This window comes from Fulmarus glacialis, unplaced genomic scaffold (genome assembly GCF_000690835.1).
Source record: "Fulmarus glacialis isolate BGI_N327 unplaced genomic scaffold, ASM69083v1 scaffold4010, whole genome shotgun sequence".
NCBI lineage: Eukaryota > Metazoa > Chordata > Aves > Procellariiformes > Procellariidae > Fulmarus > Fulmarus glacialis.
Genome location: NW_009189484.1, coordinates 46,180 through 67,809, shown reverse-complemented (window position 1 = coordinate 67,809; position 21,630 = coordinate 46,180). Strand labels below are relative to the sequence as shown.

The 21,630-nt window shown below is 39.7% G+C and overlaps 1 protein-coding gene across 1 annotated transcript in view; it reads right to left on the bottom strand.

The window, feature by feature from the left end:
- Nucleotides 1-21,070, bottom strand: part of SEMA3D (sema domain, immunoglobulin domain (Ig), short basic domain, secreted, (semaphorin) 3D) — a 97,368-nt gene extending 76,298 nt beyond the window's left edge. The window contains exons 1-2 of the mRNA XM_009582200.1: nt 20,883-21,070; nt 2,345-2,505 (exon numbers count right to left, since the gene is read on the bottom strand). Of these exons, the coding sequence (XP_009580495.1) occupies nt 2,345-2,505; nt 20,883-20,997 (276 nt within the window). The 5' untranslated portion in view covers nt 20,998-21,070. The remainder of the gene's footprint in view (nt 1-2,344; nt 2,506-20,882) is intronic.
- Between the last annotated feature and the right edge of the window lie 560 nt (nt 21,071-21,630).

Below are 21,630 nucleotides of genomic sequence, written 5' to 3'. Positions count from 1 at the left end.
TAGTTTCAAAGCTCTTACACTTCTCTCACCCCCCTCAACTTGCTGTCTTTTAACCCTCCTCCCTCAAAGTCATTAATAAACACATCATTTATAGGCAGAAACTTAATATTCTCATCAATTACTTCTCATTTTAGTGGCTGCGTATAAGCAGATAGATAGAATTTTTTCCCAGACGACTCTCGCTCCAGAGGAGTACAAAGGACACACTTCAGACCCTTGTAGTCCCGACATGTGTGGTTTCCTCGCACCGGGAAAGCCTGGAAGCGAGCCGCCTGGCCCGGCGCCAACCCAAACCGCGGTCAGTCTAAACACAGCGCCGGCAAGCGCTACTTTCTGACACTTCGCTGCTACTGGAGAGCATCCTTTAGCATTGAAACCTCGTCAGTGACTGAGATGGATACACAACCTCTCACGCAACTTCCTTCATCTCATCTCTTCCCTCCCCAGACACCTTTCTACCAGCCCGGCACAGGGGAACCAAAGAGAAACGCTTGTGTGATATCATCTCATGTTACCTGGGCATTTACCTAAAAGGATAAGTTTGTAAAGTTGCTGAATGCCCACAGAGATCTTGGATATCAGCACACCAGGGTTCTTTGCAGAGCTTTTCAGTCCGTTTTAACTATTTAAATATACTTTTCCTCAGTGATTTGTCTGAAAAGTTAAAGATGACCTGAATGGTTAAACTAAGAATTAGAACTATTTGAACCTGCAGACAATAATTTCTTTAGTCCAGATATGCAAGTGGTTATGAATTTTATTCCCTTCTTTCAGGTTACCACAGATATGTAGCTATACATTCTCTATTCAGCTTACCGAATGCAATTTTGTATTCCAACATAAAGTGAATCTTTGCTCTACAATATCTCTAATAAATGGCACTCTCTGGCTGCACGCTAATTCTCTTGGCTCAGTCTGTGTTCTGCTCTTCTTGGAAAGTACAACGTCCATAATGATCAGCGGTGGTTTGGCTAAAGGGAAAACGTTACCAGCTTGGACGGAGGGGCGGATCACGAGGGTGCTACCGCCTCCAGAGAGCTCTGAACGGATCAAGCCCCACCGAACAGAACGGGAGGTGACAGCACTCAGCATCTCTCAGGAGGTAAGCAGCATCCCACAGAAGCAGAAATCTACTTTTCACACAAACAAAATTTGTTTTCTACGGAAAGCCTCTGCCAGAAATCAATCTGTAGTCTGAATAATGCTGTTATTAATGCAATATCCTGAGGAGGTGCTGGTTTTTCAGTAAACTACTGAGCTGGCAGGCACAAGTTAAGTGTTTGATAAAGCATCCCAGGCAAGGAATTTCCTGAAATGCTCAGAATCTGAGTTTTAAAGAAGCTGGCATATGGAGCATTGCAGAAGACGAAATAAGAAAGAAGATATTCAGCCTGGTACTGTATCTCTTCTATACAATGACAGCAAGTGTTGCGCTCAAACATATGGGGCAAAATAGTCTCCTGTTACACCTGCTAAGCCCCTGCGCTGCAGTTGTATTAATTCAGGGTCAGTTACCTCTTCAGAGCCAACAACAGAACATAGTAATTTAAAACCTCCTTCTGGTGCTTAAAGAAAATATCAAACACAGCTGAGAATTTAAATTTTCTTCAGTAAGTAGCATATCTGGAACAAGCAGGAAAGCAGTTTTCATGTGTGTTCCTGTGCAAGCATCTGTTTTTTACATGTAGCAGTCAATTGTGCTTACAAAAGCTCCAGTTCATCATGTCTGCTAGAACTACTGAAGGCTAAATTGCCATCTTATTATCTGGAGTTAACACATTGTCATAGGGCATAGATCCCAGTGGAAGCTTCTCCTGTCACTAGTAATTCTAGATACTAATACAAATGTTAATATTAAAATTGCCACTAACATTTTCACTGTAATTTAAACCATCCACATTGCCTCTGCTCTGTTTCATATCACTGTAAAGTAATCCCAGTGATGCCAGGACGTGAGGAAAGAGCTGTCTTCAGATATCTTCTTCCAAATGCTTTTATTTGAGGAGGGTGACCATGACCAGAGAAATGAAGAAGCAAACACTCCTAGTTGCATTTTTGCCTATTTGTTGATATTTTGATGCTACTTTCATGCACTGCAGGGCTCCTCCAGGTAGCTGACCTCTTGCAGGACATCAGTCTCACAGGAGATCATATAGCATGAGAAATTCAGTTGATTAAAGATAATCTGTATAACTGTGGGAGGTGAGATTATCAAATCCTGGTATACAGCATTGCACAATGAATCTGCCAGTTACCCAGTGAATTAGGGGGGAAAAAAAAAAAAAAAAGAGAAAAAGGAACAAAATTGAACTTATGAGATGAACTCTATGAAAAATAAACTGACCTTTTTTACATTTTTGTTTAAATCAACCAAGTTGAGCAGGAAGATGTGGTCTTTAGCCCCGATTAGCAGCCGGCCCCTCTCCTCATCTAGCAGCAGGGTTCGAAAATCAAGACCCTCTGTTGAGCCCAGGAATGGGATGCAGCTGTTTGAAAGCAGCAAGTCTGTGGGAAAATGAAGAAAATCTTTATAATCAAAATGTTTGCATATGACTCATTGGTGTCTTTTATAAATATATGCAACCAGCATGGAGTACGCCAGTGAGATAACTGCAGTGTTAGAGCATGTCTTTCCAGGGTCATAATACAGTTCCTGTTAACCTTGGTTTTATTTGGGTTTTTTTACTTCCAAATTGGGTAAAATTTACTCTCACAAACCATTTTTCTGTACGAAATTTTCTTAATAAATTATCTCTATGACATAAAGGAAGCAGAAATTCCACAGAAATTAGAAACAAAAAAAGACAGAACTTTGCAAAATATGTGGTATACCTTTCCTTCGTTGTAAGAAAACTGATGTATGTTTGTACCATCATACTCATGGATACACATGATCAAGGATCAATATCTCACAATATTTGGTGCTCTACATATAAAGCAGCAAAGAAGGTCAATGCCAGCAAAAAAGAGTTAGGAGCAGGAAACAGTGGTTAGATGTGGCAGGTATCATAGACTCATAGAATGGTTTGAGTTGGAAGGGACTTTTGAAGATCATCCAGTCCAACCCCGCTGCCATGGGTAGGGACACCTTCCACTAGACCAGCTTGCTCAAAGCCCCATCCAACCTGACCTTGAACCCTCCCAGGGATGGGGCATCCACAACTTCTCTAGGTAACCTGTTCCAGAGCCTCACCACCCTCATAGTGAGGAATTTCTTCCTTATATCTAATCTAAATCTACCTCTTTCAGCTTAAAGCCACTACCCCTTGACCCATCACTACATGCCCTTGTAAAAGGTCCCTCTCCAGCTTTCTTGTAGGCTCCCTTCAGGTACCGGAAGGCTAATAGAAAGTCTCCCCGGAGCCTTCTCTTCTCCAGGCTGAACAACCCCGACTCTCTCAGCCTGTTTTCACAGGGGAGGTGCTCCAGCCCTCTGATAATCTTCGTGGCCCTCCTCTGGACCCGCTCCAACAGGTCCATGTCCTTCTTATGTTGGGGGCCCCAGAGCTGAATGCAGTACTGCAGGTGGGGTCTCACAAGAACAGAGCAGAGGGGCATAATCACTTCCCTCTACCTGCTGGTCACGCTTCTTTTGGTACAGCCCAGGATATGACTGGTTTTCTGGGGTGCACATATTGCTGGCTCACACTCAATTTTTCATCCACCAGTATCCCCAAGTCCTTCTCTGCAGGGCAGCTCTCAACCTGTTCATCACCCAGTCTGTGCTGATATTGAGTATTGCCCCCTCCCAGGTGCAGGATCTTGCACTTGGCCTTGTTGAACTTCACATGGTTCGCATGGGCCTCCTCCTCCAGCCTGTCAAGGGACCTTCAAAGATCATTTAGTCCAATTAAATGAGGATGGCATCCCTTCCCCCAGATGTATCAACTACACCACTCATCTTGTTGTCATCCACAAACTTGGTGAGAGTGGACTCAATCCCACTATGTCATCGATGAAGATATTAAATAGTATTGGTCCCGGTATTGACCCTTGAGGGACATCACTAGTAACTGATTTCCACTTGGACATTAAACTGTATATATAGTTGAGAAGAACTGGAAGGAGGTAACAACCATAAGCTGTATAGAAAATTTGATATAAGGTTCAATTTGTCCACTGTCTAATATTAAGTTCTGCTGGCAGCATAGAGAATTGCTACAATTAAATTTTCAATTACTGTCATTTAAATTGAGAATTGAGATCTGAATCAACAGCCATCGAGCAGAAGTATTTCCCTAGGCCATAGTACTGAAATGAAGGCAATATAGAGGCATGTTAAAGGGAGCATCCAGTAGCAAGATCTCTAAGATCCTGAGGTCTTTACTTTCCTTACAGAGTTGATGATGGGTGGCTGTTCCTGCATCCCTGCCCTCTCTGCGGTGGAAGTTTTCCCTATTAAAAGCACAAATTTGACACTTAAGTTTACTGTGATTTAATAGTGGCTTCCAATCCTTTTCAAAACGTAATTAAGAAAAATGTGTTTCTCTATGAAACTGATGAAAGAATCTATGCTTCTCCTGTAAAAAAGCTAAAAGGTTGTAAAGTACAAAGTCTGTAACCTTTTGCTTAATGAATACTCTGTGGACGTAATTCTGGATGAGGACACAAACAACATATAGGAAAGAGCACAACGAGAGTTTAGTCTTGTTGGGTAGTCATTAATTTGGGGAGAATGAAAATAAACATGTGAATCAGTTCTTCCACAAGCAAACTCTCCAAGCTAAACTATTCAGAAATCTTGGGACAGAAGGTAAATCCTGTATTTAATTGAACATAAAATTAAGGGTATTTCCACCTTTCTGGCACTGGATGGACAATGTAGCCTTCCTGCTAGAGAGGCCAGACTTACAGCACAAGTTATTTACACTTCCTGACCATGGTGAAAATCAGGGCCAGTGTTTTGCAGAGTAACTCCTGAACGAAATAAAGAGAAAAAAAAGCAAACCCAAACTTTTTTCTCCAAAGTCTCTCACAAAACATGTGACAGGCAAAGCAAAGATTAAGTCCTGTTGCTGGCTAATAAACAGCACTGTGAGAGAAAAAATATTTTATCATTATTAATCTGACTACCTGGTATATAATTATGACAATTATTTTTTGGCTCAGTCACTTCTACTTAAGCTCGTGTGGTTTTGTCTGGCTCACTGCTGAATGTTGTTATGGCACAGTCTGAAAACAAATTGTCTTGTATTGCAGCTCCTATTCCCCTAGGTGAGATTTATTTGGCAGTACTTTGAAAAAAACCTTACTTCACATTGAAAAATTAAATCCAACGTTAAGCACTACACTGCTTTACACCAGCACTGCCCTCTCTCACATATCTTTTGTGAAGACAAAGATGTCAGTTTTTTTTTTTTTTTCTGAATCAGTAACACTTTAAAAGACCTGCTTATTAACTGACAGCAGGATCACTTAGGAACAACTGACAGTTAACATGGTACTATAAAAACTTAAGTCCCATCCAAACTACTACTTACACTAGAGCTGGCTGATGAATAGCCTGGCTGAAGAATAGCCAAGCCAGTGTAATAAATAAATACAAATTTTAAAAAGGAAAAAGAAAAGCCCTCTAAACACAGAACTTCTGAAGTTTAGCTTACTCCACGAGCATGTTTTCACCCAATAAGAAATAAACATGTACTCCTCCTGACACTTGTTGTTACTGGGTTCTCTGTTATAGGACAGCCACTTCTAGTGAAACTCCATTAATTTTTTGTGTGTGATGTAGATGTGTCTTCATTAGATGTCATACTCTGTACAAAACTCCTCCCTTGTTTTTTCTGCCTGGAAATTCTTGGTACTGGACATGATAGAGCTGTTTATTGGGAAAGGGTTCTCTGATGTTGATCACAGCACAGCAGGAGGTTTTAGCTCTCTTGGGCTACTCAAATTCTTCTCGGCTGATCTCTAAAATACTGTTTATCAGCTGAGCATTGCTGGAGCACATCATTTCTGCGTAATCGTCTTTCTCCTCTCCACCCGGTTTATCAGCTGAGCATTGCTGGAGCACATAATTTCTGAGTAATCGTCTTTCTCCTCTCCACCCATGACATAAGAGCTGGCTGCATTACTAGATTGTCTGATCCATTGTATATATGCCTTATAATAATGATCCATAATAAATGCCTTCTAAATTCTGCAGTCTAGATTAAATCCCTATTAACAGTTCTATGTCCCAATTAGTACATAGGATGGAGGGAAGAAGAGGAATACAGGATCACAATATCTAGTAATTAGTCATTCATGGGCATTAACAGGAATCAACAGGAGAGATTAATGAATTTCACAAGCTACTGTATCTCAGCAACTCATATCACCCTCTGTTACTTTTAAATCTCTTCTGATGACAAGCTTCCAGTCATATCACAGTGCTCGCCTGTGGGACATGAGTAACTAAGATGCAGAATATGAGGGAAAATTCCTTCTCATCTCCAGCCATAGGAATTTGATCTGAGTGAGGATAAATGATATGTTTGTGCAAATGCTCTAAAGCACTTTCATTGCTTAGAGTCATGCAATCCATGGGCCTTTGCAAGTGTGTCACTTGCCAAAATATGTAGACCTGATTCTCCACATACCTAAAAGGAGATGACTGAGACCGCTCTCCACTTCCCATTTCTTTCTTATTTGGAAGGAATGATCTCTGTAGTGACCATCCCAAAAGGACATTTGTCATCTCTTGCTTAACATGTCTAGTATTTCTCAGTAAAGAACCACCTAGGACAGCTACAACAGGGAGGGAAAAAGCTGTCTCATGACTGAAACACCCAAGTGGGAATGATCCCTGCCTGGTGCCTTGTACAGTCATTTCTTTCACTGCATCATAAAGAAAACATCTGTAAAATGTTCTAGATTGAAATGACAGCATTGCACGCTGTCGTCTTACTCACACAAAGGGCAACACAAGCTGCAAAGTGGTGAAGAATCAGGTTTGGCCAGTTATTTCCTACCTATTGAAAAGAGCTTGGAAATAAGACTCTGAACATGGCCACTGATAAGACTAAAACTGAAACATGACCTAATAAAATTTGTCAAGTAAACATTAACAGAGAATTGATTAAATTACAGCCAAATTAATCATTGTTTTCCCTCCATAAAAGCAAAACAATCCAATCTTATGGGTTGAAATTGCCTTTCACAGTGAGATATATTTAATATCACCAAGGATATTACATTGGAAAAAATTTACTATGAAAAGCATATTTGCCCGATGGTTTTCAAGCTTAGAGAAAGCTGATGATTTGAATCACTGCATCTCTGTAGCCAGGCTAATATAGAAACAGCATTCTCTAAAAATTTACTATGAAAAGCATATTTGCCCAATGGTTTTCAAGCTTAGAGCTTAGAGAAAGCTGTTGATTTGAATCACTGCATCTCTGTAGCGAGGCTAATATAGAAACAGCATTCTCACAATGCACTGAAACAAAGTTAGTTACAGGGATGGTCTTTCATGAGTACACGATCAGCACTTAGTTTATAGTGTGTATTTGCTGTTTTACTGAAAATTAAATACTTTTTTCCAGTCTGGCGACTAAATGAATATTCAGCAAACTCCCTTCTGGGTTAATATTTCACTGCTGAATGGTAGAAGCTGGAAGAGTGACTGGTTTTTATTCATTTAGAAAAATATCTCAGTGGGCTTGGCTCACAACAGGATGATCATTGCTTACTTAAATAATCTCCAGCACCAGAGCCACGGCGTAAACGCTTCGAATGAAAAAATGTCATTCTGTTCTGGTAACATGTATTTACATTTATACAGCATATTTAGACTTCTTAGCCTCGAGTCACATATGCGGTGACTGTGCTGCCATTTCTCGACTCCAGCATGGTGTAAGCGTGCAGCAATCTGGAACCACTTGGTCGAGACTCAGAAGTGCCTTTGTGGCCAGTCACAGACATTTTTCTAGCGATGGGCTGTGCCTAACTTGGCAGAAAGGGAACTCCTCAACCTGTTTCCAAACAGCTACGTCTAACGACACCTTTGAAGGACTCTGAATTTAAAGGCTTTATATATATGATTCTGTAATTTTCATATACAGTAAAAAACAAATGTCACATCATTTTCCTCTAGATAGGAGCAAGTCCTTTCACGTGCTGGAAAATGCCTGTGACAATTTACATGGGTATTGTGTGAATCCTCAACTAAATTTTTGGGATAAAGAAATGTCAATATAGCATGAATACAGCAATTTACTTAATTCCTAAAGTATTCTGAGTCTAAAAGATCCAATTGACCCCAGATGTATTTGTATGAAGGCAAAGAGAATAGTTCCAGTCTACTACCAATCTCTACTACTTATTGCAAGAAGCAAGTTATATTTCGTTTAGCTGCATCTCACCATGGACAATGATGATTTGTTGTGCATGCCATGTGACTCTCATTGCTATACAATGAATTTTATTTGGCCTGGAGGAAAATGTCACATTCATGGCACAGCAGGGCCTTTCCAAAAGGATATGGATTACTGGGAACAGAGAAAACATGATTTCTTGTTGGCACAATATTGTGTCAAAATCTTGGTTCTCTTTCTGAATAGTACCCAAAACCACCCTGTACTCCACCACATATTTTGGGGTTAGGCACTTCTGTTCACTTCTATTACAGTCTAGGAAGGTGACACTGGAAAGAGAACTTTTTCAAAGATTGCTCCAAAATTCAGGAACAGTCTGCTGCAGGATTTAAGGCATTTCAGGGCACTTTCACGTCGAACTTCAGGCACTTCTATGGGCAGCTTAGCAATCAGCAAACTAAACTTTTCCCACATCTTTATTTGCAAATACTTATTGATAGATATCAAATCTGTCAGAAAAATCCTAAGTAATTAAAGTAGCTCCAACTATGCACTATGCTTCTCAAACCATCATTACAGACAATGCTAACTAAGCAATAGCTCGCTCTGTGCAGTGCAATCAACGCATTTTTTACACCTTTCATTGGGAAGGGACAGATCACCTTATCTTCAGACAACCTTCACAAAAGCTACTCCACCCATAAGACAAAAAAAAAAAAAAAAAAAAAGTAACTCATGCTGTGGGACCTGATTCTCTTTCGTATCAGTAAAGCTCACTTGAAAGGAGGTTCTTCTGCAAGATCAGGATTGAGACTACTGCAGATTATTTAGTTCATCTATTTAAGAGCTGGGGGTTATAACCAATCTACAGTGCTGCCTTTGCCTGACTCCGTGTTTTTTAAATCTGCAAAAATGGTAATACTGTAATACAAAATAAGTAGGTGCTTACCACCAAAAATACACCCAGTTAAAGCATGAACCAAACAATTCTCACTTATGTTTATGAAAGTGTATCTTAGTTGCATTTTAACTGCAAATAAATTTGACTAGTAAAACAGCTGCACAAATAACTTGTAAAGTGTTATTATTGCAGAGATGATTAAAAGCTGCTTTGTGACTTCATGTTATTGGTGAAAAAATGCAAAAGCCCAATTCACAAACCTCACAGAGCCAAACCAAATAATTAACTTTAGACAGCACAACTGAAAATGTATCTGAGTGAAACATTTGTTTTTCTGAAGAAGACCTAAGACCGTGGATTTGTACAGGTTCTCTTTTCCTAAGTAGTTTATCTTTCTTGCAAAACTGCCAAAGTAAGCAAACTCACTGTTGTTTCCAAGGCAAAATTAAATCTCTTTTTTTTTTTTTTTTTTTAAAGTGATACTGTGGATATTTAAAGAATATGCACTACAAATGTAATTCAATATAAATGATTGGCAAGCGTATGATCTTTGGTAATGCATAGATAATTCTTGGCATCTCATCACACATACCTATCCATTAAGAATGCCTCGCACATCGATGGACTTAAAAAGTACCAAATCTCCTCTCTAAATGTAAGGCAGAACATGTAAACCCATCACCTCTATTTCCTCATTTTCAATGGTCAGCACTGAACTTACCTTTTTTCCCTTCACCTCTCACAGATCCTCAACCTGGCTGCCGGTCTCATGTGTAATGGGTAAATAATCTGAGTTACTCGACTGAAATCTGCTTTCTTCCACTTCAGTCTTATTTTAAGTTTGCTTCAAAGTAGCCCAATGGTGAGGGGATATTGCTCTCTAAGAACATAAGACTTTTTCCTTGTATCTAGCAGAGTAAAATTTTAGGCCATTATTGAAGTCAGAGGCCAGTTTTCTTCTCGATCATATAGATGAGGAACCGTCAACTTAACTAGAGACCACGCTCTAGCCCTGTCTTTCAAAATTATCTTCCAGCGACCTGAGTGTCAAGCAGCTGAGATAAAACTTCTGCCCTATTCTGAGGGAGATGGCTTATAAACTCACCTATTCCTAAAGCTATTCTGAAAACCCACATTACTAGATCCATAGTGGCAAATAGGCTATGAATTCAGTGACTCTGGGAAAAGGCAGCTTTAAATGAATTCTGCTACTCCCACACTCTCTAGTCAGAATTTCAATTTTTAGATGCCTTAGAGCAATTCAAAATAAAGTAATTTCATTCATGGTTAACCATTTCCCAGCCTCTTGTCCCTCCCAATCTATCAGCCAATCAAATACATAGAACGCAAGAGAGCGATGATCGGCTTCAGGTGGAAATAATGGCAAAATCCTCTTTGACTGTCTCATTCAAAAAAGCTGAGTTAAACTCACCCTCTTTGACTGTCTCATTCAAAAAAGCTGTTAAACTCACTGATTGTGAATCAGTTTTACTGCTCCAACTAGTCTGCCATCTCATCTCATAAACCTTCCAGCTACCTTTAGGTGCATAATCATAGGACCCGCAATCAGAAAGGCATGAATTTTATGAAGGACATAGCCACGGGGAATGAAGTGTGGAGATTAGTTCACACTCTGAGAACAGGCAACACAAACAAAATGCACTGACTATAGGTTGTGCCTAGTAGACATCTAGCATCAAAACCATCTCAAGGATCTGGGACTTGCATTAACTTGCATGAATGAACACACTCCACGCTGCAGCAGTGGACTCATTCTTTCCTGCTTGGATGGAGATATGTATTGTGCTTTGCAAGTACATCCAGGTGTTAAAAATACAACATGGTGATCATATTTAGCACTTTAAGGCACATAGTTCTTCCTTTGTCAAAGTATGGTTCATAAAATTCTATGCAGTGCTATCCTTCCTTTCAAAACAAATTACTGTCATTATATTGCACTTGCCTTCAAAATAGCACCAACCCTTCATTTCAGACTTTACTTTCTTCAGTGATGCAAAAATGGCTAGAGTATTTTCAAGCACCTGTACCTGCAATTTTCTACTAACTGCATCTTCAGAGAAACTTCTGAGAACATGATATGCTTTGGAGAAGCACACAGCACCCTGAGGACAGACAGAGGATCTCCCTAAAGCCCGAATATCTGTGAGCTGGTGAAACGGCAGCAGGTTGTGCTATTTCTTCCACCCATACTATCTGGTAGCAGCTGTACAGAACACGACACATTTCTGAATCCTTACTCAGTTCTTGCTCTGTTGATGAAATTCCAGCCTTAGGAAGTAAGATAAGTGGACTTTGTTTCACACTTGGAGCAAATGAGAATTTTGTTGCGGATTTCAGTGTCCAGGATTTAAACCTGCAAGGAGTTCTCTCAAGTAAATCTGAGGTATAACTGGCTACGGAAACCTGGATTTGGTTCTGTAGCTGGTCTGACGCTGCCGATAGGTGCTGACAGATCTCTTTGGGAGTCTGACTCACTTTATTCCAACCTGCTTTCTCAGACTGAGCATCTGACAGCAGGACTTTCTCCACTGAGCCTACAGCTGTTATATATGAAAGATATTGTTTTTAAAATGGTCAGATATCTTAATAATACGTTCACTTTAACATTTTTCTCACAAGGTTAACATGTATTTGCCAGCTTCTTAATGAGTGTAATGTTCCTAACAGAGAGTCAAGGCTTTCATGCTAAAAGATGAGAGACCTTGAACTGCAGTGGCATGAACAACTCTATTGTAATAAAAGTGTCAGATGGCACGGGCCTGGAAAACATATTAATATCAGTACTAACAGGCTTAGGAGAGATACAGAGCAGCATGAGCTACTCGTGAAGAAGGTGAGTTGACAGTGCAAAGGACAGTTAATGCCAAACAGATTTGCTTGTTCAGTTACTTCATCAGTGCCTCTGTTTTCAAGACTTAAAAGAACAGCTCACAGACAGAAAAATCCAGATTTTTTGCCTATCGTTGCTATTTGCAATTTCCATACTAGTGTAATCGCATACTACGCACGAGTTATAACCAGTGTCTGTGAGCAACACAGATTTTTATGGAAGCATTCAACAGCTGTACGTCCCACCCTTCCCCACCCTCTGCACGCTCCACAGACACACAGACACACGCCCCACTTGCACTTGCGTCATGACTCAGACCCAGACCCTCAGTTTAACCACTGGGAGCTGCAATAATTTTATCAGCTGAGGATCTAGCCCTGAGTGTACAGCAAGAAACCATGGGTGCCATTCTTCTCTCCAACTCCAAGCATTGGACCAGAGCCCACACACGTTGTATGGTCAGGCTGTAAAGCTAAATAAGATACAAAGTCCTAACTACTAAGAGCATATGTGCTTGCCAAAGGGGCTGACGAGAGCTGGAGCTCGTGCAAGAGAAAAGGCTGGTCCATGCATCTGGGAGCAGATGAGGGGGGGAAGAAGTGGACATGTGTGTTTGGGGAGAAGGGAGCAGGGAGGCAGATGTCCTTCTTCCAGAAGCAGCATGCTGTTGTGTTGGCTCAGCTGCCATGAAACCACCGTCTGAGAGAGCCTGTAAGATCTCTTAAGTGCTGATGGTCCTTCAATGCCCTTCCCACAGTCCTCCTGAGGGCAAGGAAATTTCCTCATTACTGGCTTCGAAAAGCTCTTCTAGTTTCTCGACTCAACCAAGACAGGTCCAGGTGGACGAGGAGGCAAAGCAGATACGGTAAAGGAGGTGAAACCAGGTCTGGGAAACAATAACCAGCTCACCAGCATGACCTGCTACCCAGGGAGCAAAGGCAGCATTTGGCAGGGCTGAAGGGGCTGCGGTGGGAGGAATGCCTGCACAGGAAAGGAGGCGAAGGGCAGGGACCTCTGTGAGCAGATTTACCTGTCAGTGGAACAGATATTTCCGCTGTTGGCAGCAAAGCTGCTTTAGGAGGTTCCTGCTTGCTCTCCCCACACGTAACTGCTTGTTCCTGTCCCCGCAGGGGGGTTCCCTCCCTGGCAGGGGCCAGATAATCTTTCTTTCCCATGCTCTGAATGAGGAATGAGAACTTTTATAATGACAGTGGGGGCATTAATATTTCAGCTGTTTCTACCATCATGACTGCTGGTTGAGCTCACAAGGCAAAATTAATAGCCGTGCTCCAAATTGCTACAAAAGTGCAGTACAGAGATGCAATTGCTTAGTCATTACCTGGGATAGCTGCACAGGATGGACATTCTCTAAGAAAAGGTGGTTTAAATGTAGAGAATGACTGTTTTCAGGAAACTTCAAAGATTTTTCTCCTTATATTCTTTTTCCAGTTTTCCAGATATATTTTATTTGATTAAAAAGCAAGCAAGTGTAGTAAGGTAACTCAATTGGCTAATGTGAAGGAAGGTTTTCAAAATAGTTTTGCACTGGCAATAGCAAAGGACATCTTCCAGCAACGAAAATAAAACCAATTCACATTATAATAGCTTGGACTAGCATAATGTTCTCCTATGGCAAAGTGAAATATAATTATCAGTTATACCTTCTGATATTGACAGGAGTTAAGTTCTTATGAAGCCATTAAAACTAGAGGTCATTGAATATCTGCATTAATTCCCTTATATGTTAGTTGTTTGTGTTGGAGTTGTGCCTAGCAAACTCTCTGAGATTCAGAGTCCCACGTGCAGATGTGCAGGTGGACCCAATATCTGCCTTGTAAACATAGGCAACGTTGCGATAGGACCGTACTAACTAAAAATTGCAGGGCAAGGGATGTCAGAGATGTGTGTCGGCACAAGGTAACCGTGTGCACCATCATATTACCTCCTTTCAATTATTAGTATGTAGGCATAAACTATTATTTAATAGTGGAGGGTTGGGGGTTGATATTCTTTATTAGTAGTATTTACATTTATCTATTCATTTTGGGGCACCAGTGGGTGTCATATAGACTGCTGTTGTGTTACATATTTAGTGAGAAATATTTTTCAAAGAAACCCAGGGTGCATGGATGATGCAGAGGGAGTTGTAAAGTCATTCCGAAGCTACCAGATAAGTTAAGTTGAACATAAAATTTCAGTGTCTTCAAAAACCTCTCAGCTGTCAAATTCTATGGTGCAACACAGCACACTTCTCTGGGACAGCCAGGATTTGGATCACAAAGGAGAATGTCTTTTTTTTCTCAAATTAGTGGGAAAAAAGGTACCTTTGTCACTCCCACCCTTGTCTAAATGCCCCTGTTAACCACAGCTAGCCAATCCCTCTGAATTCTCTGATAGTGCTCTGGCGTGATAAAGGAAATTTTGTCTCTGTCTCTTTCTGCTATCTCTTTGTGTATTTATCTGCAAAGGACTTTGACTACAGAACAGACCTCCCCTGCACCCCTCCGCCCTTCTTTGAGGAACTATAAATGGAACAGCAGAAATGGGGAGGGAGGAAAGGGAAATAGGATGTGACTCGAGGACCTGTGCTGCAACCACAGATGTCCACCGCTAGACACACAGTGACGTCAAGAGGATCATGCCCTCAAATTAGTGCATAGAAAGAGAACAAGGTTGGGATCTTTGAAGCTACTCTGAATTGAGTTTGCTTTACAAATGTCTTTAGCAAAAGTGCAATTAGACAAATAATTTTGAAAGTACCCTCTTCAAAGCTGATGCCACTGATCATGTATCTTCCCCACATTCTTCTTCTAGGGAAGCAGTTTTCGGTGTTGTCTCATCCTGTTTTTTACAAGGGACCAATCATTCTTCCCAAAGTCTTACGCTTTTGTTTTTTTCTTTCATCTTCTGAGATTCAATCAAGTGAACATTCAGCAGAATAGTTTGGTATTTTGTGAACACTATTCTTTTCTTATCCAATTGGGGCCCTTTTGTGATCACAAAAAAAAGAAAACTGTTGTGAGCTACAGGCTGTTTACACTGTTAAGAGGTTGATATGGGTCAGTTCTCTAAGGTTATTCTTAGTTCAACTGCTATGTAAACTGTTGATGTCACTGACTGGAGGCTGCTCTCCAGGACATTATATATATGATAATTATATGACAGAAAATGCAACATATAGTTGGATCTGACCTCCAAGCTCACTAGTTTAAAAAAGGAAAAAAATGTGTGTAAGAGACTTGCTGGTTTTCCCGTTACTAGAATGTAATAAACGCCTTCAAGTTTATACTTAGTCTACAGCATATACAAGAATCTTTCCTCACATGGACAGCAATGCCCATCCATCTTCAACCTAGGGTACATTTTAAGTCTCAGTGTTCACTGTCTCCAGACAGGATTTTTGAGACAAAACAGGCAAAATCTATTTCATAACTAGACAATCCTCTGAAACTAGGATCTTAACTCTAACATAAACATTTTGTGTTACTTTACAAAGGAATCTGAGATAGATTTTTCTGAGAAATCACAAATCATCAAAAATGAATTAAACAACAAACAAGGGATTCAAGAAAGCAGCACTTCCTCATTCAGCACATTTTCCTTCATCTTCATGGGCATTCAGAATTACAGCTGCTGATATTACTACAAAAGCATGTTTCTACTGATTTTTCTTCCTCTTCCTGTAGAGCAAGCACAGCTGCTGAAATGCGAGCTCATTTCTACGCTTTTTTGTACATCACCAGTTTACCATGTTCCAACCATTCAGAGTTGTGCAAGACCCCATCGTGGTACTGGGATTACCACAATGTCACAGACAGTTTAAATGAGGCTCATGGAGCTATACAATTCTAACTATATTTTTTATGCATAATTAAATGATGTATGACATGAAAATAAGCCAGCTTTACTGAAACAGAACAAACTAACTGCTCTGATGCAACAGTTAAGCATCTCATCAGTTATAAAATGAAAAAAAAAAAAAAAAATTTAGAAAACAGGATGCCTGACATTGTGAAGTAGTATGTTCAAAGGATCATTTTTAGAACATTAAGGAAATGTACTAATCCAGTCAAGTTTTCAAAAGAATTCCTGGCACCAAAATGTTTGCTTTTTCACCATGTTGTAAGAATGGATCACTCCTCTTAGGGGAAAGAAAATCGTGTATGCAAAACACTGCATGAAGCCATAAACGTGGCTAATTTCCATGTGGAGCTGATGATTTAGCATTGTCATCCTTCAACAGAGGAGGCAGAATTGCATGTCTTTAGTTTACTTATTTAAGATGAAAAAAACGAGAAGGAGTGGAAATTTGATCCTGTTTCAATTTACTTCAGTGGCAAAACTCTTGCCGTGACTTTAGTGGGAGTAAGACTGCATCTTAATTCATTCAATGTGAAGAAGTAAAAAATCAGCTGAGAATAATGTTCTTGTTTATTAGATTTAAATTACTGCCATAGTTGCTTTTAAGAGTGTTAAGTCAATCCTGTTTTAAAAGCCAAAGGTTGCCTTCAGTCTTGCTTTTTCCTTTGTGCAGTGTCACAATGCAGGGTCCTGGTCCTCTAACCAAGTCAGCGCTGGTCACAGTAAATGTGGCTTGCTTTTGGGGCACGGCCACATTCCTGCATGGGCATGATATATATCCATATATCTATGGATGTCAATGTGGATATGTCACTGGTGACAGTGTCCAAATCTGGGTTGGGGCATACCCCCCAGCCAAGAAAGCAGGGTGCACACTTTTGTAATATAAATGTATTCTTTGAGGGCATAAACCACTTCTAAGATGTCCATGAAAAACAACAAAGTAAAGCAAATCAATAGGCTTAAATTTGCAATTAGGAGTCTATATTTCTACTGGAAAATTTTAGGATGGCCACAAATTGAAAAAGGTTGATTTTTTTTTTTTTTTCCCTAGAAGGCAATCAACCTTCTAGTCTGGTTATTCTCTCCCTCTCCCTATAAAATAAAACCTAGAAACACACACAAAAAATCTGTATAAAAATACCTCTCAATAAATTGGCAAAGACTACTACCCAAAAGATAGACAGAAATAAGACTGTCTACACTCTATGAATTAAACACGTTTGTATGTATGAATTATGACACAGGCCCTTCCGTTCTTTAGTGACAGAACCAATGCTGTTTCATAAACAACATTATTGAATGAGACTGGTATACAAAAACCTTCTGCATTTGCTGTAGAAGTTGGAATGAGGATGTTAAATGAGGTAGCAGACAACGAAGATGTGCTGCTTAGGGAAGCTGAATGTCACTTTTGTGCTTGAGGAGTTCTGCAGTTTGGATGATGGTCACAGGGTATCTCCAGCTACATGAAAACGAATGATAAATACACACTGTTGCTCTGAGACTGAAGGTAGTGGTATACAAAGACTATTAAAATATGGAATATTACTCAAAAGTCAGGCCCTAGTTTTCTAAAGATGGTAATCTTCTATTAGAAGACTGTTTGTTTACCTTCACCTAATATTAAAACTATAATGTAATAATAAAAACACCCCATAATCTTATAAAAGTATCTAAGAGATATAGATTAATTAAGGTCTTTGTGGTGAGACCACCCTAGAAGCATCATGAAAGCAGTGGCAATTTCTGGGATATGAATGACATGCACCAATATCTAAAAGCTAAAGTCTAAGTGAAGTATCTAAAAAGAAATATTGAAGAATTATTCAATTAATGAATTGGGGAAAATGTGGGAATATAGGATGAGGGATGTAATTAAAGATCATAGTGTATTATATTAACACAGGTGGTGTATACATGACTTTGCCTCTGTGTCACAAGATATTTTAATTGACATGTGTGCTTTTGTAGTTTTATGTGTGTATGATTTTTTAGAACGCTTTTTTAGAACTGGGGTAAAAAGTAAAGGAAATCCATCATACGACATCATGTTGATACTCACATCATTCACTGGATTATCTGTATCTTAACATTTCCAGCACAGATTTCTGCCCCTTAAGCTATCTCACAGAAGATGAAAACTTATAACTGCCATGCAGACAAGCTCTAAAATTTTAATTGTCCTCCGAATGCAGAGGACTTGTGACGCACTAAGGTTTACTGAAGCACTCTTGCGGTCATAGACATTTCTTTTAGCTACCCCACCCTGCTCCTTCTCCCCCTTGCTCTATCCACCGATTTCTTTCCTTCTCTCTCAATTTCCTCCTCCTCCGTGTTCCTTTAATACTATTCCCTCTTCTTCTTTCTCTCTTCTTGTCCCCTACACTTCTTCATCCTCAGCATTCGTCACTTGGCGTTCCCTTTCTTCTCCTTACTGTCAGGGCATGGGAAGCAGTTTCCAAGCCCTCAGCTGAGGTATGCCGGGCTGCAGCTGTGAGATGAAGTAACTGCAGGGGAAAGTCCTGCTCGCTTCCAGCCCTCCTGCCCGAGCAAATACTCAGCCGTTCTGGGAAGATGGAGCTATGCCATCCCATAAACACATTGCACTTGGAAGGGGATGAAACCTTCCCTTGAAAGACAACATCTTTAGCAGCCAAATGAACACACATGTGTGACCAAGTTTTCAGAGCTGCCTGATGTGGCCAATTTTGGTCAGTTTTTCATAAAGAAGGAAAAGAGCCCCATATTATCCTTCTCATTATATTTCAAGTCTTAATTCTGAAGAATGGAAATGCCAGGACTTGTCAATGACATGACTGTAACAATTTTATGAGAACTGGCAAGACAGTTCATTTCTCCTACATCTTATTCTCAGAAACCTTGGAGTTATTTTGGCTGGAATACCTGGGGGGTGGGGCAGGGGGGAAGGTAAGATCAATTCTGACAACTATGTTAAATATTCAGGACATCTGGCATACTGTTATCAACAATAAAAACATGATTTAATTATGAGCACAATTAACAAGCACTACCTGCACCATTTACAATGCAAAAGTGTGAAAACAAAGCAGTAACTTTTTTCTTGTTCCCTGTGGAAAAAGAAAAATACCCCCCACTCGCTCCCTCCCAAAAAAAAAGAGGCAAGAAGAGGCACAATAAAGTCTGATAATTCTCTTTCCTTTGGTTTTTCAGTTCCATCACAGCTCTCCAAATTAAGATTTATGTGCCATTTTGTATCTGTTGTTGCTTTTTTTTCCCCCTACAGGGATATAGGTGGATAAGTTTGGATAGGAAACTGTATCCCTCAAGCCAAAGCGAAAGGTTTATAAAGTTGCTAATAAAAGTTTGGGTCGGGGCCTAAATATCAATCATCTGCTCATTGTCTCTTTAAACGAGCTCAGGCTTTTTCCCAACCACTCCCAGCAGGTCTCTGCCACTATTTTAAACTAAGATTTCAGTGATTTTTTTTTCCTGTCTTGACCTCCATAATTTTTCTCTCTCCCCCTCCTTACCTGCCAAATGCATCCATCAGGATTTTGCCAAAGGCTATCTGCTTTTGAAGTTGAGAGGAATTCACTAATCACGAGTGTCAAATCCACAATAAATGCCATCACCATATGGTATATGCTGCTATTGGGAATTATCTCAAAAGACCTAGCTGTGAAAAGTCTGACTATATGTTAGGGGGGTTTTATTGCTAACTTTCATAACTCATGTCAGGTCTTTCAGTTTCTGTATTCATTGGTTTAAGTGAGTGCAACTGTTTCCTGAATTTAAAAAAATGTTGTCAAGATCCCTTGATCTCTCTTCCTCGGTCTCTCTCACAGAAACACATTCAAACACGTATGTACACAGGGGAATACCATACACAGTGGCATACAAATCTAGCAAAAGAGAAGCTTGTAAATAAGGAGGATGTCATTGTGCTTACCCAATAAATTCCTCTGTGTGTTAAACTCATGATAAACATATCATAACCTCTGATGAAGGCTTTACAGCCTCCTGTCCCATCACACTATCCTGAGTGTAATTCTGTAGTGCATAGGAAGACCTAAGTTTGAAAAACTGAGAGCAGAATTAACTCCCATAAGGGCAGGGTGCTGACACAATTGAAAAAAACCTAACTGGACAGCATTTGCTTTAGTTAAAGATGACAATATGAAAGTGATGTATCTCTATGCCTTGTAAAAACTGTGGAAGCGTAATGTACAATCAAAGCAACGACAATATGAAAGTGATGTATCTCTATGCCGTGTAAAAACTGTGGAAGCATAATGTACAATCAAAGCAATAAGAAATCTACCTCGTTTAAGAACTTGTCAAATAAGGAATTAAAAAATACATCTGTGTTTAAACAGATGTAACATTCTCAACAAGACATACACATAAAGTTAAGGAAGTCCTCAGAAAAACAGGCTTTTGTGATCCAAAGAGGTAAGAGGAAAGAAAACAACATTTCAAGGGTTTCACATACCAACTTAGTGATAAAGAAAAAAATTATTACAAAAATAAAATGTCAGTGCCATTTGAAACACTTGGGGCAGCTCTCTCAACTTTCTCTGATGCTCTAGAAAGGTGTGAGTGTCCTCCATGTCCCACGTCACCCCCACCAGCCACATGGGAATGTCTCCAATGGGCCTCATGGCATTTCAAGTAACACTAGAAGCCTACGTTTAGGCAATGACTCCCCCCTAACTTAGGTATAGTATGTTAATATCCTCTAGGAGCAAACTGAAATAATAATTTTAAAACCCAGTTATATTTCAGAAACATGTACCCCTCCACCCAAAAAAGAGAATTTAATACTGTCCCTAGGCAGAATTCATCCGTCTTTAAGGCTTCTGTCACATCTCTGGGAATTGTAGGGTCAACTGCGTTTCGTTTTCCTGATTAATAATACAAATGAACTGCTGGCAACATCACATCAAAACAAAAGTGTCAGAATTAGAAAAACTGCTGAAAAGTTTACCTTTATAGGAAAGCTTAAGTCTTGGGATATTTTGTTTTGACGTTCCAGTGACTGGAAGGAACAGCATCGCTAAAGATAACAGGCTGCAGGCATGTGGTACTTGGGAAGCTCTCATTCTGCTCTCTTCTTCTGTATCTTCTTTTGCACTATGGTGAAATATCTCTCCGCTTTTCAAACAATCCAAATTTAATCTGAAAGCAAAAAGAAAACATCCGTAGATTTTTTGCATTATCATATAAATAATAATTCTGAAAGCAAGCCAGACCTATCTTTAAAGAGTAGCTCATTTAACACGTTTGCTACAAAAGTATTTTTTCTTCTAGTATAAATCAAAATGTTGTAAATCTGTTTCTTTAATACTAAACTTACACACTTTGAGATTGGAAAAACATGTTAACTTTTCAAACACCAATGTCTAGCATAGCTAAAGTTTAAGCACAAATTAAACTAATGCAGTATCCATAAAAAGAACATTTGCCATTCAAAAATGACCATGCAACTCGTTAGTTCATACCGCTCCATTGGATATCTTAATGTTTTATAACTCTCTCTTTATCTCAGTACAACAGCTATTGTATGTTTATGCTATGACTAGAATAAACTATAATATCTCAGATACCAAGGGCGTACAAGCTGAGTTACAATGAGTACATACCCATCATAAACTTTCATAAATAAACTAAGAAAATTGGATAGAGCAAGCAGTTGTGTTTAGTTTTTATAGAGAAAAAAGTCAATGAGGCTGATG